This window comes from Astatotilapia calliptera, chromosome 23 (assembly GCF_900246225.1).
Source record: "Astatotilapia calliptera chromosome 23, fAstCal1.2, whole genome shotgun sequence".
Taxonomy (NCBI): Eukaryota; Metazoa; Chordata; class Actinopteri; order Cichliformes; family Cichlidae; genus Astatotilapia; species Astatotilapia calliptera.
The window spans coordinates 1273986-1301320 of NC_039323.1; the positions used below are offsets into that span (position 1 = coordinate 1273986).

Here is a 27335-nt window from a genome sequence, read left to right on the forward strand (position 1 = left end):
TCGCTGTGCAGACAGCTTGAGATGGAGAGCCTTGGGATTGACAGGATGTAAACACTGATGATTCACCCATCAGCTGAGCTGTAATATCAGTCAGCTGAGTGCTTTCTGTGCTTGATGGATGGAGTTGAGTGGAAACACAGTAGTTCCTACATAAACGTCTCACAACAAGGTTTGCAGACTGTTAGCTGTCAATTAAGCGGCGCCCTCGGGAGCTCGGCAGTGAAGGTAAAACTGCAGAACCACTAGGAGCCACTCGAGGCTGGCTCCAAAAGGGCGTCGACCCCCCCCCACCAACTCTGATCCTAAACGTTACAGCAGAGAGAGCCTGGTACAAAATACAGTTTGGCCTCTATCAGTAGTTTTGGCTCTGCTGCTGCGGGTAAGTCGAAATTTTAGGGTTTTTTTAGTTTCATAGTATTTTACAGCTCATTTAAATGGATAATTGAGTTGGTCAAAGTTAAGCATCTGCTAGACTTCATCCAATAATTTGAATCATTAAACTGTGTTTGCACTGTTGGACCACTTTTAATGGACCATCTGACCAACATTATTACTCTGTGTGGCATAAACTATCCAAGACATTAGGGCTTCAGTGTTGGTGAGTGAAATTCAGTTTTTATTCTCACTAACACAACTTCTGCTTTAGAAAATAAACGTGGGGTGACTAAAACACTGTATCCTCACACCACAGCAAAAGCAAGATTTGAATACCCCAAGAATTATGTGAACCGCTGTGAGCAACCACTTGGTGACGGTGGGAAGTAAAAACCCAACAGGAAGAAACATCCAGCAGAACCAGGCTCGAGGAGAGGCGTCCATCTGCTGCAACCACAAGGGGATGAGTGGAAGGAAAGGGCGAAAGGCACAATGTGGTTTAGAGAGACCGTTTAGTGAACACTGAAGATATCTGATAACAAGGGTCACCTGATCAAGCCCAAAACTAAAATGCTTTGAGTTAAAAGTGGAGAGAGTCCGCCTTCTGAATCCAAGCTGGCAGCTGGTTGCACAGGAGTGAGGCCTGAAAGCTGGAGGTCTGCCTCCCATTCTGACAACCACAAGGAAGCCAGCAGTCTGACTGCAAAGCGCTCTGCTGGGCTGATGTGGTAAAGTGTAAGATAGAAAGGACTGCTGCATTACTCATTTTAACTGTCCTTCAGATATTTTCATTTCAAATATAAAGTCACCAAAACTGAAAGTGAAGGATAATTTACTCATTTGTTAGTGTGTGACTCCAGAGGCCTGTGAAAGGAGCAGCAGAGGCAGCACGTGGAGTAAATGTGCAAAAACAAATCTGTAACTTGGTCTAAGCTTCGATGTTAGAAAAAGAAACACATTTTAATAAGACCTTTTGCCAAAATGTTTCTGTAGAATGAGCCCTTTGAGGTTTTTGTTGCTTGAAGCCTGACAGCAAAGTGCCATGTAGCTCAGCTGCCGTCTCTGTTTCTGATGTCTGAAAAACTGGGAAACTCACACCAAATGATGTCGATGCACGTGTGAGGCTACAGGCCAGGATGAAAATATGTAAATGTGATTTTGAGGTGTGCGGCCCCTTTAAATGATTAATTTCTGTTGCTGCCTGAGAGGTAAAAGTGTCTCCGGGGGGAAGGAGGTGTGAGGGAATTTAAGTTTGCTTATTTTCTCATTTGCAGTGTGGGAGTCTCGCTTAAACACTTTCTGAAAATGAAAATTTCCAAATGACAGTCACGACGTGATTATCAGCGGATGTGAATGAGGGCTCTGATACATTTTGGTGAGGCTTCCATTGGGGCATAATTATCATTTTTACATAATGAAGTGACTACAAAGGAGCCGGCCTGCATCCTAAGAAGGGAGCCGAAACGACGAGGCATACAGAGGAACCATTACTCTTTCCGCTCGTGTTCGAGCCCAGATTACCGAGTTGTGATTTGCGCTATAGACTCGCACCCGAACTAAACGCAGCTGAGCTGAGATGCTGTGGCGTCGCACTTCTCTCTGCGATCAAAAATGACAAAAGGGATGATTTCCCTGCTCGGCTGCGTACAAACGCGAGGAAGGACGAACCGAGCAGCATTTCCACGGTCCATCCCTGCAAGGATACAGGCAGTTAGTTTTGGCACAAGACTGCGAAAACCTGGCCGCATGTCAATGCGGGCACAAACACCCTAATGTTTGAGTTGTGGGTGGTGCAACAAAACAAACCAAAGGGCATTGTGTTCAAACAACAGGCAACGCTCTGCCCTCGTACAACAACACGGCCGTATTTTTAGATTTTCTTTTATCATCCATGCCAGAATAAAATGCCTTTCAGGCCTAATGAGTGAGAAAGGGACTGGGCCTGGAGTCAAAGGATTAGTGGCACTGAAGAAAAAACTGCAAAATGAATCAACGGCCTATTTCTACGATGATAGCATTTATTGTGTCATTTTAAAGAAAACCAGCGGAGGAAACGTGTGTTTGCTGCAGGTTTGTTGTCCCCGCAGCAGAGCTTACGGACGGCAGATAAGATAGTTTGTCGTGTTTTGATTTGGACACAACATTATCTGTGGGGCTTTTTCGTCTCAAGGCCAACATCCCACTGTAACAACTGCTTCCACGCTTTCTTAATCTTATTACAGTGCGCGCACGCTCGTAAAAGAGGAGCCTCTTTTACGCGAGGCCTTTGCTGACCTTTTGAGCACTTGCAATTTTTTTCTCGCCACCAATCTCATGTAGGTTAGCTGGCAGAGCAGAGCCGAGCGAGTGCTGCTTATTATGTATTACTTTGCTTTTGTAGTCCCTCCACATCGTTACTCATCCAGTATGCTTAAAGGTGCTCTCCCCTCTGGCAAGCACAACTATGACAGTCAGCTTGGAAGTTAGAAGTCTTTCAAAACTCGCCTTTTTTCCCTCCCTCTCCCCGTGTCTGCCGCCTCTTTTCTTTGCCTCTCTTGGTGTCCCCACGTCTATCTCTTCCTTTCTCGCTCTAGTCCTCAGAGAGCACCTGACTGACGTGTTGTTCAAGGATGAAAAGCACAGTGGAGGGGAATCCAAAAGCAAACAACACAAAAATATACATGAGAGGACGGGAAAGACACTGTTAAACACGCACACACACACACGAGCATGCGCACACAGAAGTCTAAGAGGAACCCCTTAGGATTATCACCAGCGCGACACTGGACACTTCAGGGAAGACAGCATCTGCTCACTTCCATATTTAATACTGCAAAAAAAGAAGAACATTGTGTTCTCGAGAAACTTTTCATTTTCACTTTGTGTGAATGCAGAACCAAATACAGTCATGCGAACAGGTTTAATCCTCCCCAGACTTCACGTTTCCGCTGTCCAGGTGGCTATAGAAAGTTCCCAAGTGCCCCGAGGCATTCACACTGTGACTAAAAGCCATTTTGCACAGGAAATTTTGACAGACATGGGGGCCTTTGACTTTCAAAGAACTGCTTTTACATCCATCTTTTCCACCAAGTTATGTAAGGTTTCCTTGGTGCTCTCTCCCTCTCTGTGAGTGTGTGTGTGTATAAAAAATAATCATCCAGGACACTGGTGTATGTGCAGGGGCAGTAAAGTTTAGCAAACACACATGCAGGAGGCTGAAGTATCCGTGCGCACACGCTCTGCTGCTTCTCGATGGGCAGTCGGACTGCTGCAGGACTCAAAACAAGCGAGGGAGCGCTGCAGGAGGCAGTAGACAAGGTTACAAGGAGACCATATGCTCTGACTGCCTGTACGATGGTGACAAAAAGGCCTCCTGTTTAAAAAAGGACAACGTTCCCTTTTTGTTTTTGTCCTTCAATCACTCAAACACATATTCAGCGGATTAATATAATGGGGAGAATAAAGGCAACCGCGCTCGAGAGGCTGTCCAGCGAGCCTGAAATGGACAGCAACTGTGACAGCTGCTTATTCTGCATTGACTTTAAAATGAGCGATGATTGTGTGTTTGGCTGCCATGTTATTTATGGACCTCACAAAGTGGGTGGTTGATTGGAGGAAAGCTGAGACCTTGAAGAGGCCTGAATTCAAGGTCTTTAACACACACAGAAACCCACTCAGAGAGTTTATTGGAATGAATGTGCAATAGTAAACTGCTCTGCACTTCATCACTGTCTAGTGCAAACTTCATGTAACATGAAACCCCAGAAATGTCATGCTCGTTTTCATAGGTTTAAATCATCGCACAATAAACTGTGAAATATTATCTGCGGTCATCTGAGCGCGAGTGGTGCTGACGAATTCATTCGGTGAACCAGTCCCAGCACCTACCAGCCACATCACCTCCTCAACTGCTCGTTAATAAGTTAATAACATGGTGCGTTTAGACATGTAGACACGGTCAAGAATTTAGTGTTTTAAGCGACTGGTTGTTGGTGCCAGACTGAGTATTTCAGAAACTGTTGATCTGCTGGGATTTTCCTGCACAACCATCTGTAGAGTTCACAGAGTGCGATCTGAGAAAGAAAATTTCCAGTGAGCGGCAGTTCTCTGGGTGAAGATGCCTTGTTGATGTCAGAGGTCAAAAGAGACTGGCCAGACTGATTCGAGCTGATAGGATGGCTAAAAAAACACTTGTTACAGCCAAGTTATGCAGAGAAGCAGCTCTGAATGCAGCAGGAAACTGAGGCTACAGTTCGTACATGACAGAACAAGACGAGTCTCCGTTTCCACTGCAATCCTTGGATTTGGGTGGGAAAAATTTGGTGTAAACAACATGAAAGCATGGATCCATCCTGCCTTGTATCAGCGGTTCAGGCTGCCAGTGGTGGTGTAATAGTGTTGGGGATACTTTCTTGGCACACTTTGGGCCACTTGGTATCAAGCAGAAAAGTAGCAGAGTATTATTGTTGTCCAGCCCTTCGTGATCGCAGCGTACCCATCTTCTGATGGGCGCTTTCAGCAGGATAATGCGATAGTGAATTTCATGGCGCTCGAATGTCCTCCACAGCTACCAGATCTCAGTCGAACAGAGCAGGGATGTCAAAGTCATTTCACTCATCCAGGGACACATAAAGCCCACTCTAATCTCAAGTGGGCTGGACGAGTGAAACTCCACTTTCTGTCAGTGTAAAGATGGTCAACTACACATTCAATCACTGAGATGTGTTAATATAAGATAAAGAAGTGCAATTTCAACAGCACGTGTCAGTTTTTCTACATGAGAAATGTGTATAATTACAGAAAAAAGTGCTTTCATTTGCCCTGTCCTGACTGTATTAATAAAACATAAAGTTTTAAATGAACTGCTTTGGTGTAGTATGAACGGCTGTGGGAAAAGCTGTAAAACACATAAAAATACAGTTAAAGGTCCAAAAATGTATGCTCCCCTTCATATTTTCCAAAGCCACCCAGGGGGCCAGATTGGAGTCTTTTCTGGGACGATTGTGGCCCCCGGGCCTTTTGTGTGACACCCAATAGAGCAATATAGCACCTTTGGGATGTGGTGAATGCAGAGCCTACAACTCTGCAGCAACCTTTGCTTTGAAGAGTTAAGGCACCTCCGAAGGCAAAAGAGGGTCCAACGTACCTAAACTGGCTGGTGAGTGTTTGTCTCTGTGCTTCTGATCAATCTTTACAGCACTTTAAATTACTTGTTGTTCGCAAATAAAGCTGACTGATTAACCATTTGTGTCACAGTGAAATCCAGTGCAATAAAAATGCAATCTCCAGCTGTTAAGCGGAGCAGGACTCGGTTGCGTGCAGCAGGATGTCGTGAGCAGTAAGAAGCTGTAAGGTCAATAACGGCGGCTCTATCGCTCGCATGCTTTATTGTTTTGGTTTTTTTATCCCGGCTAATGGCCATCAGAGGCCGACAGCCGTCTGTCGACATGCAGGCAGGAATCTTCTTAGCCTGCAGATTACGCCGAGCCCGTGACTCTATTTTCACTCCCATCATGTACCTGTATAGTAAAATATGTCAGCGAATGAAGTCATGTTTCAGCAGGGCACTACCGGAGGAGTATATTGCAATGCTGACTAACAGAATGACAGATGCTTTGAGTGTTTCGCTGTTGAGTGACAGCAGACTTGTCAGGGCTTTTGTGTGGCTCTGCTGCCATCTTTTCATTTTGGCTGCTGCCAGTGAGGGAGGGACGCATCTATGCAGCCACAGCTGAGTGAAAAGGCACCTAGGAGGCATTTTTCTGAGCTTGTCAGACACAAGAAATCTAATCCAGACAGCCAAGAACTGGAATGTAAATGAGAAACCCGAAAATAGCAGCTGTCTCTGCGTAATTGGAACAAATGGAAGTTGGATGTGTGGTAGAAAATAAAAACAAGAAAACAACTGGGATGTAACGTGACACTGTTTGCTGACAGTTACAATAAGCTGGGGAGAGCCGAGCCACAGGCAGGCTGTTGTTTGTAGCCAGGCAGCTTATAGTTTCTGTCAAACCGCTGCTGATCTCAGATCTTGAAGGTCGCAATTATGTGCCCCCCCTACCCCCCCGCCTCCTACTATTCCTGCTTCATCCCTTTCTGCTGTTATCCTCCTCTTTTCCTTTAAACCCCCTCTGGTGTCCTAAGCAGCATTTAATTGTGAAGGGCTGAGCCGAGGAAGGAGTAATCAGATGAGAACGGAGGCAGGGGGAATCACGTGGGCACACATTCACTAAAGGGGGATTAATAACACTGGCGTCTTGATTGAACTTCGGCTGCTCTCCCTGGCAAATTGGAGGTGGGGCAAGGGGAGAAAAATAGTGACACGGAGAGAGGAGGGAAAGAGACGAGAGTTGTAAAGACGAGGACGATCGGAGGTTCTCAGATGAGAGCAGCAGGGAGAGGAGACACAGATGAGGAGAGAAGAGGGAAACAGAGAAAGGGAGTTAGAGCAGTGAGAGGGAGTGGGAGGAAGAAAGAGCGAGGAGAGGAGGCAGTGCAGCGCAGTGCGGGGGGGAGAGAGACAGGAAGGGAGAGAGAGAGAGAGAGATGTAGAGACAGGAAGCCTCCACTGCCACTGAGCCAGTGAGATGCAGGCAGGCAGAGAGAGACGACAGAGGGAGAGAGAGGCCCTCGGCATCTCCACGGCTGGCCCAGCGAGGGGGCGAGGGGCTCAAGAGCACTACAGCGGAGAGAAGAGTGGGAGGGGAAGCTGAAACTGAGGGAAAAGAAGAAGGGCGATACAATCAGAAGCAGGCTTCGCCAGGAAAAAGGGGAGTGGGGTGAGAGCCGAGGAGGGAAAAAGCAGATAAAAGTTTTGGAGACGGAGTAAGAGAGGGGAGAGGGAAGGGGGAGACGAGACTGAACATCAGAGCGGATAAAGCCCGTTAATGGCAAAGGTAGGAGGAGATTCGTGGAAGAAGAGGAGGAAGCTCTCAGTGTCTCAGGAGTCCTCCCGTTCCCCTTTTACTTCGTCTTCATTCTGCCAGGCTGCCGGACATCATCCATCACCATGTTCTCTGACAGCAGGGCTCCGGCGCCTGGGGAGCAGAAAGGCTTCAAGTCCCACACCCCTCACTTCATCCCGTGGCTGCGCAATAGCTTGAAGCCTCACCAGAGCAGCGACCTGGGGCTCAACGGACGGTACAAATCCAACTCAGAGACCCGAAACAACCTGACCCCGCTGGAGAGAGCCAAGGGGATCGGCTTTTTCTCCATCCAGGGGAAGGGCCGTGGAAAAAAGGCTGAACTTCGGTGCAATGGGGTGGGGAAGGCGAGGATGCTGCCAGTTGCGCTGAGGGGGCACCACATCCTGCCAGGGAGCCTGGGGAAGCAGAGGGAGGACAGTCCTGCCAGGTGGAACCGGACTAAAGAGCTTGGCACAGACCGCAACGCACAGACCAGCCCAGGGGAGGGGCCGCAGGGACCAGCCAACAGCTCCTCCGCTGCTCAGGGCAACCACACCTTTGTTAGGAAGCACAGCAGCCACCTGAGCCCCCATCAGTCGCAGAGTGACAGCAGTAGCAACTCAGTGAAGAAATACGGGCCACTGCTTGGACCTCCTGCTGCTCCTGTTGCTGCGCTGCTCTCTGAGGAGCCAAACTTTAACGTGCCTGTTGTTATGTGTATGGAGGGCAAAGAGGGGAAGGTGTGGGACTGCGCCAGCCACACCACCCACCGTCAGAGAGACCACCGTTCATCCAGCTGGCTGAACTATGACACTCAGGGACTAATAGAGAGGCAGCATGGATTCAGCTCCAACTTCAGCTACACCAGTAAACACAGCAGGAGCTCCCAGAGCCAACGAGACCTGACAGCGCTGCGGGAGCCACCTGTGGAGGATCTAAACGGAGTTATCTTCTCCACCGAGGTTCCTCACGGGGGGCTCAGCAGTACGACAACTCTACAAGGCCCCGAGAAACCCAGACCGAGCTCAGAGCGCACCGCTTTCCTGGCTCAGAACCAGACGTGGGTCCAGCACAGACCAAAGAGCGAAGGGGAGTCACAGAGGAAAGAGGCCGGCTGCAGGAGGAAGGTGGTGCGAAACCAAATTAAACGGGTGGTGGTCAACCTGGAGCAGGTTCTCAAAGCCCTGAGGGATGTTCATCAGGAAATGAAAGAGGTAACATGACATATTTTTCTCGACTATGACTAAAAAAATGAGATGAAAGCTTTTTCAGTGTCAGATTCAGCCACGTCACCCTCTCAATCATCACATTTCACTCGAGCGACTGAGAAGTGAGAAATCCAAACAAAACAGGACAGAAAAGTTACTGCGTCCTTTCACATTCATTTTCTGAAAGTGTTCATGCTCGAGGGCCTGTGCACTGACGAATAACAAGCCGGTCTCCAAATGCACGTCCTCAGCAAGAATTTGCCATGCATTAAACAGTCAGCAGCACAGCTTGCATGAATGCAGCACCAAAATTTCCCAAATTTCCTCTGTCGTCTGTCTGCACGCTTCAGCTCGAGTCGTGTGCACATTTTCATAAAGGTGAATGAGACACTAGTCATGCCCCATTTGCCTGATGCGTTCAGAGGTTGTTGAGATGAAGGATCTCTCCCTCCACTCGCTCTTCTTATGGACAGATGTGCTCCAGGCACAGCTGGATTGCGTCCGACGCTTTTTATAATCCATTTATGTCTGAGTTTCTCTGCCTCACACAGTAAAAGTGACACATAAATCTTGCCTCTTGCCATTTGATCTGCCTCTGTGGGGTCACAGCTAAACCCGAGGTAGTAACCTCATCATCCTGGCTGTGAGCTTTATTAATAAAACCCCAACGACTGCACACACAAAGAAGGGAAAGAGGGGGGCGAGTAAGCAGACACTGAAATAGAAAAGTCCCAAATTTTCACAACAGAGACAACAGATGAAAAGGGAGATAAGGTACCAGAGAAGACTGGTCGCATATTTATTCCAAAGCCGTGTTTTTTATTCCGCTGCATGAGCAGCAAACCTCAGCTTTGTTTAATATTCATCACGGCTACGAAAAGAAATTAGTGGAGGCCTTTGTCTGAAGCTAAACAAATATTACACTAAAGATCTCTCTCACACACTGGAGGAGGAAAAGACATCACAAAAGTGGGCTTGCACTTGAATATGATAGCGATCCTCTGCTGAGGCGCTTTGATAGATCAAAAAACTGAACTATGACTCAGAACTTCAAGAGAAACAACAACAGAATTGAACTTAAAGAGCTAAACGCAACTTAAATACCGGCGCTCCACAACAAACGTCTCTCGGTACTCATCAGGAGGACCTGCAGGGTCAACCCCCCCACACTGCTTCTAACAAACACCCTTGGGGGAAGCACATGAAAACCAGGGTCCTCTGCACTTTTATCTCATCTGATTTCTGACATTAACGAGCAGCACCTGCCCAGAGTCACTGGATGTGCATATACACGCTGTACTTCAAAGCAATATGAAATGCCTCGCTCAAACAGCTCCAGCATTAAAAAAAGACAGAGAGAGACAAATCAGGTCATCCACTGACATCAGCAAGGATATTGAACACGGCGAACAAAACAATCCAGCACGGACCGAGGATTTATCCGTGCACATTGAGCAGGTGGCGTGATGGGTCAAGCATTTTCCCCAGAGTAATTTCCTCCAATCTCTTCCATCTATGTATGGCTGTGTGTGTGGCTGTTTCTTCTAGTCTTGTTGTGTGGGTTGTGTGTGTGGATGCTCTGCACGCACTTGGATACGTGCGCGTGTGCCTCGTCTGATTTTTACTAAACTGGCAGGACAAATCTGATTTGTTTTACCAGACTGAGCTGCGCTGCTTTAACTTAGTTCTGTATGTTATGAAACATTTATTTGAGGTTTGCAGGAATTCATCTTTGTACAGCTCTGTTAAGCTCCTGCCAGTGTCTCAATTTTGGATGAGATCTGAGGTCTGTGGCAGATTTGACGCTGCGCTTGGGATCACTGGCCCCTCGTGTGATTCGATTTCAGCCAAGCTGTAGCTGTCGGACAGATGGCCTCACATTTACTCAAGAATACTTTGGTATACGGAGGAGTTCACAGTGGACTCAATGACTGCAAGGTGCCCAGATCTGCAAAACCAAAATCATCACCCTGCCACCACCGTGCTGACAGATGGTAGAGGGGTTGGTGCACCATGGTCAAACATCTCCACTTTGGTTTTGTCTGTCCAAAGAAATTTGTTCCCGGAGTTTTGTGGTAACATGCTAGCTGAGGCCTGCAGGCTCTGAGAAGTAGCTCTTGGGTTCTTTGCAGTTTCTCTGAGCATTGCACAGTCTGACCTCTGCTTCCGGAAAGATTGGAGCATTGTGTTCGACACATATAGAGGTGCTATATGTGCATATTTATAGAGGTGCTCAAACTTGCTGATGATAAAATAATGACAGGTATATGAGACGTACTGGCTGCTATTTACCTCTTAATTCCTGAGGAAGCAGAAACGGCGGCGTTAGCGTTTCACATCCTGGTGGATTAGGGGATCAAGCTGATAAGCATTTAAACACAGTTTCCCAGCTGAAATTCAGATCTTTGTGGAATTATGAATCTTTCCCCTTCTTCCCTTCGCTTCAGCGCTGCTGTCCAGGCAAAGAATATTTCCTCTTGTCAGCTAACTGAGGAAATGATCAAATTTAAGCCAATAGTTGTTAAGTGTGATTTGTTAAAATATCTATCATACATAATGCCAAATATTAACTGTTTCCAGCTGCACTCAAATTTGTGCTGCTATCGAGAGATTTGCTTTAGGAGTTTGACTCTCGGTGGTCAATTATGCAGAATTTATGGAGAAGAAAAAGCAGCAATTTGGAGATGCAAGTGTTATTTTTCTAGTGGGTTATTATCTCTATAATAAATTATGTATTGCAGCACTTTTATAAAACGAGTGACTCACAAGAGACAGGTTAAACAGAGGATGGTGCTACACTGATAGCGTTAAAGTGAAAATGCAGCTCGTGGTGTCTTTGATTAAACCCTCTCTGCCCGGTAACAGAGGCTTTCTGACAAAGCTCAAAAACTCTTTGAGTTTAGTCTAAGATTACTCTGATGACATCACCATGACATCATCTGTTTTCACAGGCTGTTACTCACTGCCAGAGGTGAACCGATCTGTATAAGGAAACAATGGAGAGCTCTGTTCTCAATCTATCGCCTCTCTTTTCATTCAGCACACAGAGCTGGACCAGCAGCCAAGCAGAGTGGCAACTCCCAAAAAGCTCAGTGTTTTACTCTGTGTGTGCAACCTTTGATCAGTCTGCTAATATGTGTTTCTCTAAAGGGGAACCTCGCCATCAGGTCCTGCATCCTCTTTCTTGGAGCAGTGGCACCAAAACCCAAAGCAAACAAAAACTATAGAAGACATTTTTCAATCACAGAAACTGGAGGAAGACTTCACTTACTGACTCTATCTTTATCTGTCAATCATGTATTTTCTAGGTGGTGCAGCAGATTGACCATCTAACATCAACCATTGATCTGAATGAGGAGGAGGAGGAGGAGGAGGGAACTGGAAGAGAAAGCACCAAACCTCCCAGCGACAGCAGCTACAGTTCAGGCTCGAGCTCCAGTGAAACAACTGTGGGCTTCACACATCAGAGGCTGTCAGAGCCTGCAAACCAGCCAGAAACTGGGTATTTATCTGGCACCCTGAGGGGAGAGCATCATAGCAGGAGCCAGTCTCCACCCAATGTGCAGCTGCGCCCGCTAACCTCTGGACTTTTATCGGAGAGGAGTTGGACTCTTCACCTCACCGGTAGTGTTGGGGCCTCACCCAAACATGGTGGGAATCTGCCATACCCCAGTAACCTCACGACCCACGACCACACTCGCTCCCCCCAAAGAAGCCTCCCTGCTCGGCCTCCAACTCCTGGTCTTTCCCCTCTAACGGTAAACTTCCATCTCCCCAGTAGCTCTGGTTCTCAGCCTCACTCCCCTGGGGCTACCTCCTCCATCAGGATCAGCCCCATCTCACCTCCCTCTCCCCTGTCTTCAAAGGCTAACCCACCCCCTGCTCTTAGCCCGTCTGTCATCATCCAGACCAAAGTGGGGTCTTATCAGACCACACAAAGCGATCTCCCATCTGCTGGGCCGCTCTCTCCATCGTCCAACCTGCTGCCGTCTGCCAGCTGCCCACCCACCGACTCAGAGACTGAAACCGGGTTCGCCGCTAACACGGAGAGGCGAGCATCCTCAGCGGGACCGTCACACGTATGCGCTGCGGCACAAGGCCACAGAGGTCGCAAGCCTCCACCTTACCCACATCACAGACTCTCTGAAAACACAAAGAAAGTGAAGGAGCCCCGCAAAGCTCCTCCGTACCCTGAGAAAAGAAGGCTGCTCTCGACCACAGTGTGAGACAATGCAGCAGGAGAGGGGGGCTGATCGAATGGAGCCATATTCACAGCACCAGCCACAAGTCTGCAAGAGTGGAGAGTGATTTAAGGCTTGCCAAGCTGAGCTGAGACCAAGTTTCCAAGGTGACAAGGCGCAGACGCAACTTGGGGTGAGTATGTCAGGAGGAACAGCTTGCTTCTGCTAATGTCCTCTTACTCTCTCCTTCTATACAAACCTCTCGGGTTCACACACTGAACATACAGAGGGCATCGTAACATCTGTCTGGTTAACTGCTCTGGTAACAAGAGCCTCTATACAGATGTTCACTTTGCCCTGCAGATCTCAGACTCCCACCGACTGCACAGTTAAAGGGCAAGGGACTGAAAAGGCCTAATTAGAGAGAAATTGCAATTATTGCAAAATGACAAGGCAAAGCAAGAAGTGATTACCTTAGTGCACTTCAGCCCATGCAGCCAAAGAGGTCCACTCACATGTATCAGCATCGTCTGAGGTGGATAATTGCTGTCTCACTGCAGCTCAGGCTACCTTGGCTTGCAGTGTTAAAGAGCACATGCGGGGGAAGTGAGGTCAGAGATCTGTGACAGAGCTAGAGACAAGAAAACGTGTCATAATATGAAAAACTTTGCAAGAAAGTGCCCGAGCCCAGTGTCCCTGCTCCGACTGGGTCACCAGCCTAGCACTGGGGTGCGCGTCAGGGGAGACAGGGGGCAGCTGGCCATTCGTTGTACCCTTCACCGGGCCCCTGGTGATACAAAAATCCCATCTCCTTTGCTGCCTCTGGCTTGACCGACCCAGCCACAATCTCCATCTGTTCCCCTCCAAATGTCAGGAGATGCAGAGAGAGAGAAATAGGGGGCAGGTGCGAGAGAGCAAAGAGAGAAAAGCAGACACGGGAATGCCAGCCGGATTAACTACATAAACACAGCACAGCAAATCGATGGCTCATTCATTTAGGTCAGCTTATGTTGTCCTCTCTGAAATGTTGCTTTGGGTTATTTCAGCTGGCTCTTTATTTTTCTCAAAGAATAAAGCTGAGGTTATTTTATATTCTCTCTCATGACCAACAGGCCCGATAAAAAGAGCCTGTTTCTCAATAGAGAGACCTAATGGTTACTGCCTGTGCCACTCAGAGGTTACATCTTCAACAGACGTCTAGTTTCAGTCTTTGTACAAAGACTCAGCTATTTACCCCAAATAGGTAAACACTGTAGAGCATTATACATATATATATATATATATATATATATATATATATATATATATATATTAGGGGTGCAACGATATTCGTATCGATATTGAACCGTTCGATACAGTGCTTTCGGTTCGGTACGCATATGTATCGAACAATACAACATTTGTAATTTATTTTATCAACTTTCCTTCTGACGATGCTGTCTGTGTTGAGCGCTCAGTGAATCTGTGTTCGACTACTCTGCCTAGGCTGCACTGTCGAGCGCAGATCCACTGAGCGCTCAACACAGACAGCATAGTCAGAAGGAAGAGCGCAGGGCACCTCCCCCACCCTCATTCAGATCTGGCGTTTGGAATTATTTTGGTTTTCATGTGGTATGACCCTGAAGGTAAGCGAGTCATGGACTAAAGTAAAACAGTATGTTGGATGTGCCACGCAATGCTCAATTACATTGGTGGGAGCTAGTGTGTTAGCGCAGTTAGCTCGTTAACGTGTTGACGCTGTCCAGCCCCACGCACGGGGCGATCGGCGGTAGCGCGTTAACGGAGATTTGCCGTGTTGTGGCGTTAAGGTCATTTCAACGAGATTAACCTGAAAGCACTAGTGGGAACACAACGAATATGACTGCACATTTACTCCGACATCATCCTCGTGCAAAGACAAGTGGAAGCAGACAAAAACAACAAGCAGCATGCTACACACTGTACCCGTTTAGACAGCCGTTAGCACAGGATTCTCCTTATGGAGACCTGATATGTTTAATATGCTGCTGAGAATATAGCCCAGAAGAAGCGTATAGTAGAGCTTTTATTTTGAAAGAGCCATTTCTCTGTAATAAACTCTCTTTTCCAAAGATGAGTGATTCCTCCATCAGATACAGGGCTCGCAATATCGCTAGCCCGACGTCCCGGAGCTAGCGATTTTTTCAGTCGGGCTACAAAAATCTCTCTGCCCTGCCCGTCGGGCTATTGTAGGAAAAATATATGTCAATGCTTTTGCATTCTTTCAGAAATGTAGCTGGGTAATTATGTCATTGGCATCGGTGAGCCACTGTCAATATGTGACATATTGAAATCGCGTTTGAATTTGCGCTTGTTTTTTTGCTTTCACTTTGCAATCATGCGAACTGTGTATAGGGTTAGGGTTAAATTTAAAAACTGTACTTTTGAGTTAAAATATATATTTATAATTTTAATAAATGACAAATTAAAAATGCATGAACATTTTTTTGTATCGAAAAAATATCGAACCGTGACACCAAAGTATCGAACCGAACCGTGAATTTTGTGTATCGTTGCACCCCTAATATATATATATATATATATATATATATATATATATATTAGTGCTGCAGCGTTAATCTTGTTAAATTGACGTTAACGCAATAACCGGATTAACGCAGCAAATCTTCGATAGCGAGTTAACGCGGATCGCCCCGTGCTTGGGGCTGGACGGCGCTAGCGCGTTAACGTTAGCGCGGTTCCTCAGCCTCACAAACAGCTAGGAATGAATAACCACTGGTGCTCCAGAGAGCGCTTCCATCACCAGCATGGTATATGTGGGATTATGTTCATAATGAATATCACACAGTGATACTCTGTGACTCATTCAAGCATTTTTAGGCAAATTTTGCGATAGTTTTATTAGTAATTAGTCATTTTTGTGCAGATCTACCCCTCAGAGGTGTCTACCATCATGCTACAAGTGCAGTGCTTACATGCTTAAAGCTGGAGCGCCAACATGATGCTCAGAAAGAATCACATCCTGAGTGTAATCTGCTAACCTGTTAACTTTAAGGACTTAAAACCTTATGTGCAGCTGAGGTCAGTGGAGATCTTGTTAGTGCTGCAGGTGAACTGAATGGTTTTCCTAATAATGAGCAGTCCACACTAAAAATGCCACACTACAGCTGTGCAAAAACAAAACAAGTTTTCAAGTAATGAAAGTGCAGTCCTGTGGAAAAACTACATACATCCTTACTGCTTCCATAGGAACTGAGAAGCTGCGCTGCAGCCAGGCGCTGCTAATTAAATGCATTTGATCAACTGATCATAAGCAGAAGTTTTAGCAGTTTGCAGGTCTGAAGCATTCAGGTGTGTGTTAACTCGATGCCCAGGAGGAAATACACCAGCAGTGATCTAAGAAAAGCAATTCTTGCTGCCGATCAATCTGAAAAAGGTCATAAGTCCATTTTCAAAGAATCTGGTCCATCATTCTGCCGTGAGAAAGATTATTCACAAGTGGGAAACATTCAAGACAGCTGCCAGTCGTACCAGAAGTGAACATCCCAGCAAATCGACCCCAATGTCATCCTGTGCAGTGGTCAGGGAAATTGAAACAAACCCAAAGACTGCATGCCAATCCCTACGGGCCTCCATTAGCACCTTAAAGTTCATGACAATACATTTAGAAAGCAAAGTTGCACAAACCACAGACCACAAGGTTGGCCTTTGCCACTGGACTATGAGTGGTGATGAAGGCTGAGGCAGAGTACGGTGGAAGCAAAATAACTGGACAATTAAAGGCAAGTCAAGCCTTCCAACTGCAACACAAATCACACTGTCTAATATTCTATTTCTAATTAAATATTATATATTTTAATCTTAATTAGCGCCATTATGAAAACACTCCATGTACAGGAATTCCCCACACTCATGTGACCTGGCCTCTACTGGACCCCCAGGGAAACATCTGCACACACAGACAGGCGAGTAATCTCATCTCCACAAGCAAGTTTTACTCAACAGTAGACCTTATTTGGTGCCAGTGTCTTTGAACATACAAGAGCAAAAAGGAAATGCTCGACAATAACGCACAGCACCACGTTTGCGGGAAACCAAACGCAGCACGCCAGCTGTCGAGCACAGTGGTGGAGGCGTGATGATTTGGGTTCGTTTTGCAGCCACAGAAACTGGACACTTTACAGTTATTGAGTCGAACACAAACAGCAGCAGCTTGGCTGAAATATGTTCATGCAACAGAAAAAGCACAAATCTACAACAGAATAGCTGCAAAGGTGCTGCAGCGACAGAGTGTTATCCAGAACTCACCGGGACCTTGTTCCTGCAAACCTCAGTTCCTGCAATGCTGTAAAGACCAGCGGGCCAAGATTCCTGCGCAACGATGTGGAAGACTGATAAAGTCGTACAGAAAACAATTCAAGTTATTGCTGCTAAAGGTGGCTGCAGAACCACACTGATTTGCTTTTGGTCAAACATCTCTTAAGGCAACAAGTGTACAAGCTTTGTTTTAAGGGGTCACAAGAAGATGGCAAACATCCTCCTGAAGCCAAGAAAGTTGTACCCCTCAACCCACAACTTTCTGTCAGTTAGTAATTAAATCACATGAATTTAATTTTGCTCCATGTTTCTCTCCTGTCGGCCTGCACACCCTCTTGCAGTGGCTTTGTGAACCATTACAGTGTGTCTGCACCACATTTGAACAGTTAGAGGTATTTCAGTCTGGACAGCATCGGGGTGGCAGGATGGGGGGTTCTGATCAAAGCTCTTTAATTGACGTCATCATAATCTAGGCCAATTCTTTGCAGGAGAGTGTATTAATTCTTTGTGATGGTTGTACTGTAAAGGGAGAAGTTGAAAGTAAACATCTGTACCGCTGCCAGATGGTAAACAGCAGCGATATGTGTTCAGGGTTTGCATGACAGCATCGAGGCAGCTCCGAGTCCCATAGACGGAGTGAAATGATGATAATCAAAGAGCTACTGTGCAACAGAGACCTATTACTCGATGGAACAACCAACTCGAGAACAAAGTGTCTCATTTTCTCCCCCTGCAAGGCCACAAAACTAGAAACGAGAGTCTGAAAATGTCCCCGCTTTGCTATAAGATGCTTTAATTACAAATAAGAGCCTCTGTGGGAGTTTCATCGCACAGCTTGTTGTGATCTTAGCTCTGCCACACTTGAGATTTTCAGATGTTTCATAGTCACGGCTGTAAAAGCAGCGCTAAACGTGCTGGTTACAGTTCTGACACTACGCTTCAAACAAACTTGCGCCGATATGCCGACAATCTAGATTACAGATTTTTCTCTTTGGCTTAACATAAAATGAATAAATCCCCACCAACTTTCTATCTCTATAAACCCATAAAGATCAGAGCTCTATAGATTCCCATTTGTGCCTGTGGATTTAGAAGAGCCTCGCTCCAAAGCTTTTCTCCCAGAAATAAAGAAGAAACAATAGAAGCTCTTTATCTCATGGCAACATTTATCTGAGGACAATATATGTTAATTTCCTACGCCAGCAGAATACATTTTAAAACAACATTTCTTATAATGCTTATTTTAATTGCAAGTTTTGCTCGGGGCCTCAGATGTCCTGTACACTGTATTTATGGTGCTTATAAACTGAGTCTAAATTAGGGATGCATTAGTGCTGCTACTAAAATTACTGTTGTTCTGGATGGGATATGATGGGGTATAAAAATGCTTTCCACCGTGTTTACTGTTGCCCAGCTTTGACAGTGCTCCGAATATTTATTGTCTCAATGCTGGCACTCAAATCTTTCCTCTTTTTATGTTTACCCTCTAACAAGCTGTGGGAGCTTCAGTGAGATCATGACTGACATTAACAAGACACAAACATTGAGTTATCTCCAGAAAATGCCTTTATTGAGACGCCCATCACATTTCATCATGAATCAGAAGAATCAACAAGTAGAAAAAGAAAACGTACAAAATAAGTAACATTGGGTTTGTTTGTTTTCAAATCTGTCACGCCAGGATCTGGAGGTGATTATTTCCAGACGACGCATCGACATCAGCGGTGACAACGAGGAAAAGGGGAAACGCTCCTGCTAAGCATTTCCTCAGTTCCTTAGGATCACCTCCGGACGGACGAGGGAAACCGATCCCGGGCCAAACAAGGCAGAGAGATAACAGGTAACACAACCACACAATCAAATCAGCAAAATCCTCAAATCTGAAATCAATCGTCCTCTGGAGACTGGCGTGGATCTGAGAGGGCTGGATCAATGACGGGGGGATAAAGGTTCTCGCAACATCACGAAGGGGGGGGGGGGGGGCGCGAAATAATGAAGTCCTTGTGAAATCTGCACATTATCCTCGCTGATCCACACATGTGGCACCGAAAGATGAAAGTAAAGGGTTCAAGGAGGACTCAGAGATACCTGCTGGCATCTCTTTTGCCTCGCGTGTTATCATCCAAACGTCTGTGCATGCCCTACATTTTAGTATTCTGTGGTTAACAATGTAACTGAAAACTTGTTGCAATAAACTCAAATTAGATCCATTTGTTAATGGGAATTTGTTTGAGAAAGATTTGCATCTTCTGCTGCAGAATGATGAAGATTTGAAGACATAAGTGGGAATACACGTGTCCTCTTAACATGTTTAAAAGCGGCTATCTGCTGCATTATGGCTTCAGGCAAAAACACAAAACAAAGATTTATCACAAGAAGAAGTGATTGGTGGTTGCTGGGGATCAAATGTGGTGCTTACAATCATCTGGAACGGATAAACAGAGAGAGATGAAGACAGAAGGAGGCAGTTCGCTCAACAGCGGCTCAGAGCAGAGCCAGACGGGGGAAATTGTTTATGTGCGCGCAGTGACGATATTGGGGAATACTCACTTTTCTCTCGGGATTACATAAGATGGATAAATCCTTCCCTAGTCTAAATATGTTATCTATACTCCACAAAGCCCCCAGACATCCTCTATACAATCACAGACATCCCCAGTGTATCAGGACACAATTCTTTGTAAATCTTGTAGCATAAGAAAAATAACAACTATGGAAGCACTTCATCTCAGAGCAAGCATTTTGTTGTTGTTGTTGTTGTTGTTTACTCAGCTGATCCCTTTTGTCCCGTGTAGCTCCGATCCACTATAGCAACAAAGTATCAGGTAACTTTTGTAGCGACACAAAGTGCTGTCAGGGCAGTATCCAGTTTATCCTTCTTCAATTTTTAGTTGTAACTCAGGAAGAAATCCATCCTTCATCGATCACTGAGGGAAAAGCAGAGGCTCCAGTCGGAGCTCGTTGGGATGCTCTGATTGGTCAAAGCGCTTCACTTCTGACCAGCTACAGCTCGTCTTTTCGTGTCCGTCCAATCACGGTCAGTTTGGAGAGTTGAGCGCTGAACTTTCCATCCCTGTGGGTCACTTGAGGTTAAAAAAAAGAGGAAATGCATGAAATGCCGCCACAGATGACGACAGAGCAAAAACAATCATTCAGCTGCAAACAAAGCACAAGGAGAATAACAGGACATCACGTCTGTAGGTTTGATGAGCTCCACCTGCAGGTGAGCTGGTGTAAATGAGACATGCCTGCTACCTCCAGGCAGTGAGCCCAACAGCAACGTTGCTGATCCTGTTAAAGACCTCACACACAAACAGCATCTTTATCTTTTATGTATTTGAAAAAGTCTATATTTCAGCATTTTTCAGACATGCACTAAAAAAAAATGCTTATTTGCTTTTTTGAAGGGTGGAAAGAAAAAAAACACACGAATCTCGTGTCTGTTTATTATACGCAGAGCTAGAAACCACAGCGTGGCGAGCTTAGCTTACAAAGAAAGCAAATGATAATTTAACCTTTATTACACTGGGGAAGATATTTATACAGGAACTAAACATATTTTTATTCCAGGCAAGCAGTTCCCATAAAGCAGGGGTGGGCAATTCATTTCCCCAAGGGGCCACAGCTTATTGGTGCGGCCCTACACAACAGTCCCAGTGTATCATGTGGCCCCTTGGGAAAATTAATTGCCCACCTTTACTCTAAAAGCTTAAACATGATCAGTTATTTTGTACTTTGATGGAGTCGTACATTAAAATACATTTTTGGAGCTGAACAGTTGATGCATGTTGTAGCTGTTAGCTTATAAACAAATGTAAAGGAAAATGTGTAATAAGTGGACTTCAAGCGATTTAATTAAAGCCTTACAAATTAAGAGCCTGACCATAACCTTAAAACACGTCCCAGCCTAAAATAAAACAGCACTTATAATAAATCACCAGCTGTAACACTCACTGCCTCCATGTGGCACAAACATAAGGACATGTCAGCATGTCTTTATCTGCACGTCTGAGCTCGGTTGCTCTCCTTTCCTATAGATGCTAAAGGCTACTCGTAGGTTTGTAATTAATACGCTCTCCACTGTTAAGCAGTCTATCAAAACAAACCCAGACTGCAAGTGTTTTCCAGCATCTGTAACTGTAGCGTTTAATATGCTGAAAAAGACACAGGAAATTGCTGGTCGGCTCGACTCGTCAAATCCTGCTAATCACAGTCTGGAGCCTCGGTTTGCGCGGAAACGGAATAACAAGAAATAATGCTACAGGGACAAATGACAACCCACTCACAGCTGGAGCATATGCTTTAGAGGGAAATCAGCAGGGTACTTGCAGCGTGATGGAGAGGGAGGGAGGCAGACGGAGAGAAAGAGCAAGGGATTGATGTGACAAGCAGAGGGAGTTGATTGAACACTCGGAAACACAATAAATTTCTCACCTGTTGATTCTCCGATGGTGAATTCTTCTGGCTTCAAAGGCACGTCACTCTGTCCTCCTGCTGCCGACTGAGACTGGAAACGCAAACAGCAGCCGCGATGAAGACGAGGAGGAGGAGAGCAGGGGAAGAGAGACAAAAAAGAAACAATGAAACAGAGAGGGAAACAGGATGAGAGGCGGCACAGATGACAACAATTTTGTTTGGAACAGACGGGCCGGGACAGTAGGAGGACGTGACGGCAAGGTCAAGGAAATGTTGCGTGGGGGTGGCAGGTGTGTTTGTTTGTGCGTGCAAAGTTATTTCGGTCTCATCATTCAAGGAAGTTGTGTTTTTTTCCCTGTGTGTTCGTCTTTGGCTTGCAGGGCACGGAGCTGAGCGGGAGGAGGAAACATGCGCTCGCACTAATGACAGAAAGTGTCAGGACTGTCCTTGCTGTGGGAAGGAGGCGTGTCGAGGTGCGCTCCACTTCACAGACGACCACATCAGACAGGCAGACCGCGCAAAGTGGCTGAGCTCAGACCGGGCGCGGACATTAACCTTCCACGAGACATTAAAGTGCACAGACTCGATTCCGAGTGTGACGTCAAGAAGAAATAAAGTTTTCGTGCTACTTTGACTCACTCGACTTGTGTTAGTTTGTCAAGGGCACATTATGGGTTTGTTGTATACAAGTGGAGGGAAGATGATATGTCCAACCCACCCATGTCTAGCTTATGGTCGGGTACATTCTGCTACTCGGGTGACAAATCCAAGTCCTCGAGCTACAAAATCCCGCAGCTGCAACTTTATCGACTTTGTGTCTGGGGGCACGCCTTATGTAACGGGCGCCATCGTTGTAGTAAAGCAACATATTATGCATTCGCTTTTCATTGATTTCTAAGTAGAGGGACCCAGTGCCGCCCCTTTTTGCAGAAGGCTCGTGTGCCAACATTTAAAGTTGAGCAGTTAATCAAACATATTTGATAGGTGATAAATCACAGAACACTGCAAAACATTATCTGCTTCCAGCTTTTCAAATGTGAGAACTGGCAGCTTTGCTGTATTTTATAATCACTGAAAAATTAACCGTGAAATGCTTCGGACAGCCATTCGATCACACCGAGGAACTTGAAGACGTACTCTTGGGCTGCGAGATGGAAGTTTTTTAAATACTTTTCAGATATTATGAACTAAATGAATATTAAAATGGTAAGCTGCTGCTTCTTTCTCTTTGAGTCCGATTAGACAAAAGTCTGAAGGCAGCTCATCCTGTTCACAAATCATTAAATGTCAGACTTACAATAATCCTCGTTCGTGTGGAGACGTGGCACGCACTGACATTTACATATCCAGGAATGAGGTGCAAGCGTCATTATCAAACTGTTTAATTAAATACAGCTCTGAGATTTTTTCTCTATTTGTCGCACGAGACGAGATAAAAGTGCAGATGGCGACAGCTGTGATGATCTTACAGCCCCTACGTGCTGGAGAAAAAGCATATAAGAAGCGGCTGCACACAAACGTCTGCCTCAGATTTGGTCCCAGAGGCTGATGAATGTGTTGCTGGTATAAAGGTGGATGTTTTATTATTTGCAGGCTATGCAGAAATGCTCATCAACAGAGTTTCGCCTTGTTTTTCCTGACAACTGTGCTGATGAAGCTTTAATCTCTGCACCGAAGGGGCGCCTGGAACAGCGAGGCAATACAAAGCAGAAAGTTTTTGTTTGTCCTGTCAAACCAACCGCAGAACTGTGAGGCGTTATGATGTGTTGCACCGACAACTACGCTGCACAGGTTGTGGTGCAGTTTGACTACCAACAGGCAAACTTCAGTGCAAGGAAGAAAGACCTGCACTGAACCGCTGGCTTTAAGCGTGACTCATCTTGAATTTGAAAAAGAAACCAGATGAATCCAAGCTGAATGAGCTTACAGTGCTTTCATGCGATGTCAGGAAAATGAATCCCTGACTGGAGATATTCACGTGTCTGAGAAACCTCTGGCGCTTTAGACAGAAACACAGCGAACATGACGGCAGAAACTCTCGGTGCAAATTCATGATTGGCAGGAGATTTGGTGCAGCGTCTGCATTACTGCGGATGGTGCCTGGGCTCCGGCTCGGAGAGGGGATGAGGAGCTTGGTCATTTGCGAGGAGCTCAGAATCAAGCTGACATCGTAAGGAGCCAGCTGAGGTGGCTCGGCCATTTGATTAGGACGCCTCCTAGGTGAAGTGTTTTGGGCATGTCCATCAGTGAGGATAGCCCTCTAATATGCTGTTAGGCTGTAACCATTAGTTACCATCTATGCAGGCTGGGCTAGATTAGTGAAAGAGGTTATTTATTAGTAGTAATTCTGACAGAAAGTCAGTGGAGCGCTGTTCTGGAATCAGCTAACACGGTGTTGTTCTGCTTTGGGCCATGAGAGGATGGACGCGAGACTCCTTGTGGACATCCTTCAATAGTTTGCATCTTCAAGGACCAGCCCGAAAAACAGTGAACCAACCACACACCTGCAGGCGAACTCCAGCCAGCTTTTTAAAGAATCATGTGGAATATTTATCGGCAGTGTCCACAGCAAGTATGATCCTGGTTTTAAAAGCATCACTGAAGCACAGCCCTCCTCTGGAAATGGGATCAGCCCACTGACAGTAATAAATAACAAACTCAGCAGCACAAAGAAACAAAACCCAGCAATCACAGTTTTTCAGCTTTGTCCATGTTGAGCACTGGGATAATTTGACAACTCAAAAACAAATGAATGAACACAGGCCCACTAAAAGCTCAGCTAACAGTTTCTTTGTACTTACATACGCGTTGGCATACTCGATTTTGGTTCCCTTCAGTTCAGCTTTGAACTGAGTGAAAAACAGGTACGACTTCCCCTGAGGCCTGGCGGGAATGAAAAGGAAATATTTGCTGTCAGTGTCACGGGTTTGCATAAATTCATTTCAATCAGAGGTTAGAAGTTTGCTGTGTTGTTTCCCCTTCTAGTCTCTGCCGCCACTGTCACGATTAAGCAAAATCAATGAGGTGACTCAGCAGACGCACACATTAGCGGTGAGGGTGCTCTTAGCATCGGGGTCACCGAACTGAAGAAGAAGAGTACCTCCGCGGGCTGCTCATTGGCCTGTGAGTGTTGTCCTGGTATAACTGCAGTTACGGGGACCTAAATCTGGTTACACAATCACAACACGGGGGCCCGACTTCCTTATGGGGACATTTTAGGGTGAAGGCAGGCTTTAAGGTTAAGGTGAGGTAAGCAGTAGTTGTGCAGCCTCCATTAAGCCAATGCAAGTCAGTGCAGCGTCCTCTAAAATGTGTGTCTCACCTCCACACAGAGCAGGAGAACAGTCTGTTGTCATCAGTCAGGCCCACACTCATCAGCCATTGCTGCGTTACAGAAAAAAGGGACAATATTTTAGCATAAAGACCGCAGTAATCAGTGATGTGAGGCTGGAGACGCACAGTGAGAGAGAGGGAGGGGCTCACCTCGTTGGTTCCTCCTTGAGAGGCGTACGTGAAAGAGCATTCATACTCCCCCTGCAGAAGGAGAATGAAACCAGGTGTTAGTGCCGTGTTTTGGATTCACCTACAAAACTTTCCTGTAAAACGAGAAACTCTGTGTTCCACTGATCTCACTCAGGTTTCAGTTTAACCTTACATAGAAATAAAGACAGAATATGGTTGCATGTAAACTCACATCCTTTCCAATAATACCCTGAACACTAACACGTTACTCTTTAGGAGGAACCCAAGAAGCTCTGTTCTGTCTGTGCATCGGAGGTTAGCGAGGGTGGTCTCTGCCAGACAGCTCCCCTAAGAAAAGCCCAGAAACGATTTCTTTATTTTGTACTGAGGTCTCAAAACCTTTCTTAATGCTAGAGCGTGTCAGATGTTGTTTATGGGGGAAAGAGTTGAGCCAGATTAAAAAAGCCATAAGAAATTACCGCTGGTCTTTTTGGTTTTGGATGTTTCTTTTGCTTGTTGATCATCATTTAAAAGAACGCCGTTTAAAGTCTGGTCTACGTGACCTGGTACAGATGTTTAGAATTAGCCTGGGTACTGCTAAAAAAACAATTTCTCTCTATTCAGATTTCAGCGTAGCACGACAGACACGCCTGTGGTTATTTTCTGCCACATTAGTAACAGCTTTCACCAGTTTCAGCTTGAATAGTTCATTCATATTAAGCTTTTCAGCATCACGTAGACTGAATGGCTCCGTAACGTAGTGGTTAACATATTCACCTAACGTGTAAAAAGGCCCTTGGTTTGATACCAGGAGGAATCACAAACTGTTTGGGGTTGGCTCAGGAATCTGGTAAATCCAATGTGTACTGAGCCAACCTGAAAGTAGTTTTAAATGTATTTAATTGGTCCTGAAATGACCTAAATGAGCTAAACAGGGCTTCCTGATGTGAAGATAAGATGTGCATGAAGCTTTAGAAAATGTGAATGAGGGCAATAATGTTGGACATCTAACTGCAACATTTCCTACTGATGAAGGCCTTCCTCTGGACCATTCATACTATACTAAAGTAATTAAGTAACAGATTGAAAAAATGAAATGAAAGAAAAATTCCAGTTTTTTCACTTTGTAGTACAGAATTAGTTTACACCTTTATTTCTTAAATCTCACTGACAGATTCCTCTCATTTACTACAGCAGCATTTGTCTATTACGTAGAAAGAAATGAGAGGTAAGGTTGTATTTGCACTTTTTTTTCTCATATTCAGATATCTGTGGGAATAAATGTGCAGCTAATCTTTGGTCCACTGACAGAGAAGGGGAATTCCACTGCTCTGGACTCTGGACACTTGAGATTAAAGTGGGCTGTCTGTGGCCAACGACGCAGAGGGAGTCTGACATTCCTGGTTTAGAGCATGAAAGTGAGTCAGAGTCACACCTCTGCCATCGAAACGAGGAAATAACAAATAATAAGTCAAGCTACAGCTGGACGAGTCAGCGAGTTTCTTTTTCTATTTAAAGTAATAATCTAATGTAACAGCTTGTAAGATGACTTTGACTTTTTTAAACTGCGACTTTGCAAACACCTCCCACGTCAGAATATTAGAGACACGTAATGGTTCTCTTTGTCACCGCTGAAGCTATCAGGGACACCTGAGCTTTACCTGCTGTGACCAATGACGAGTCAGCTTTTCTTTGATTAATCAAACAAGAAAAACATTAATTCATTAAATAATTAGTTCGATCGTTAGTTTAACAATCAGACAAAAGTTGTTTTTACAATTTAAAGTGAGCAGTCTTTAAGTTAAAAGAAAAGAAGCTCTCAACCAATCAAAAGCGCCATTGTGACAGCGACGTGTCAGCCCCTCACAGGCTGTGTCGTCATCAGACAGCGACTAAAGCTGCCCAGCAGATTGTAGTTTTTCTCTTTTGTTGTTTCGATTATGTCATCGATTATGTCCGACTGTAATAAGAGAAGCAGACCTCAGCTCCTCAATGATAATTAATTTAGCTATTAATGTGTTAATAACTGACTGATAAATCACATTGGAGTGGGTTACAGTGAGCTGCGCGGTGAATTCAAATTTAATCCACGTAAAATTAAATTTTACGATTCAGGATTTATCGGTAGCTCCGTGTTTCCCTGCACGAGGGCTCGTTTTAAAGCGGGAGATTTACAGCGAGAAATAAAGACACCGCTCGGCGGAGGCACTTACAATGCCCTCGGAGAAGGTGTGCACGACTCCTCCCGGTTTCACGTTGAACTCCACCGTCTTCGCCTGCTCCTCGGACGCCTCCGCCGGGACACGCGCTGCAATCAGCGCGAGCGCAAACAGAAACGCCAGATTACCGGCGCAGGTGTTACTTTGACGAGCCATGTTTTCCTCCTCTGACCTGCAGCTGGTGCGAGCAGCGCCTCCGGTGTCCCGTCCACTGTGAGTGTCGTCACACTCCACGTCACGAACGCTGTAAAACAGAGACAAAAGGGCTACGAGTAACATCACCGCGCGTGACTG

General features: G+C 45.6%; 2 protein-coding genes across 2 annotated transcripts; one reads left to right on the forward strand and one right to left on the reverse strand.

Moving 5' to 3' along the window:
* Positions 1 to 6802: 6802 nt before the first annotated feature.
* Positions 6803 to 21994, forward strand: LOC113016093 (uncharacterized). The gene is made up of 4 exons (XM_026158628.1): positions 6803 to 8473; positions 11776 to 12841; positions 18626 to 18784; positions 21741 to 21994. The coding sequence occupies exons 1-2, from the start codon at positions 7364 to 7366 to the stop codon at positions 12691 to 12693; spliced, it is 2028 nt and encodes a 675-aa protein (XP_026014413.1). The 5' UTR covers positions 6803 to 7363; the 3' UTR covers positions 12694 to 12841; positions 18626 to 18784; positions 21741 to 21994.
* Positions 18488 to 27320, reverse strand: mydgf (myeloid-derived growth factor). Its single transcript, XM_026158630.1, has 6 exons — positions 27036 to 27320; positions 24844 to 24894; positions 24683 to 24744; positions 24162 to 24243; positions 21379 to 21451; positions 18488 to 20027 (listed from the first exon to the last, which is right to left on the reverse strand). The coding sequence occupies exons 1-6, from the start codon at positions 27318 to 27320 to the stop codon at positions 19948 to 19950; spliced, it is 633 nt and encodes a 210-aa protein (XP_026014415.1). The 3' UTR covers positions 18488 to 19947.
* Positions 27321 to 27335: the final 15 nt, after the last annotated feature.

Excerpts from the sequence above, each read along its gene's own strand:
- LOC113016093 (XM_026158628.1), top strand. The coding sequence starts at position 7,364 with ATGTTCTCTGACAGCAGGGCTCCGGCGCCTGGGGAGCAGAAAGGCTTC. Across the intron at positions 8,474-11,775 it reads TTCATCAGGAAATGAAAGAG|GTGGTGCAGCAGATTGACCA; the intron begins GTAACATGACAT and ends TGTATTTTCTAG.
- mydgf (XM_026158630.1), bottom strand. The coding sequence starts at position 27,320 with ATGTTACTCGTAGCCCTTTTGTCTCTGTTTTACAGCGTTCGTGACGTG. Across the intron at positions 24,745-24,843 it reads CTCAAGGAGGAACCAACGAG|CAATGGCTGATGAGTGTGGG; the intron begins GTGAGCCCCTCC and ends TCTGTAACGCAG. Across the intron at positions 21,452-24,161 it reads TCGAGTATGCCAACGCGTAT|TCTCAGTCGGCAGCAGGAGG; the intron begins GTAAGTACAAAG and ends TTGCGTTTCCAG.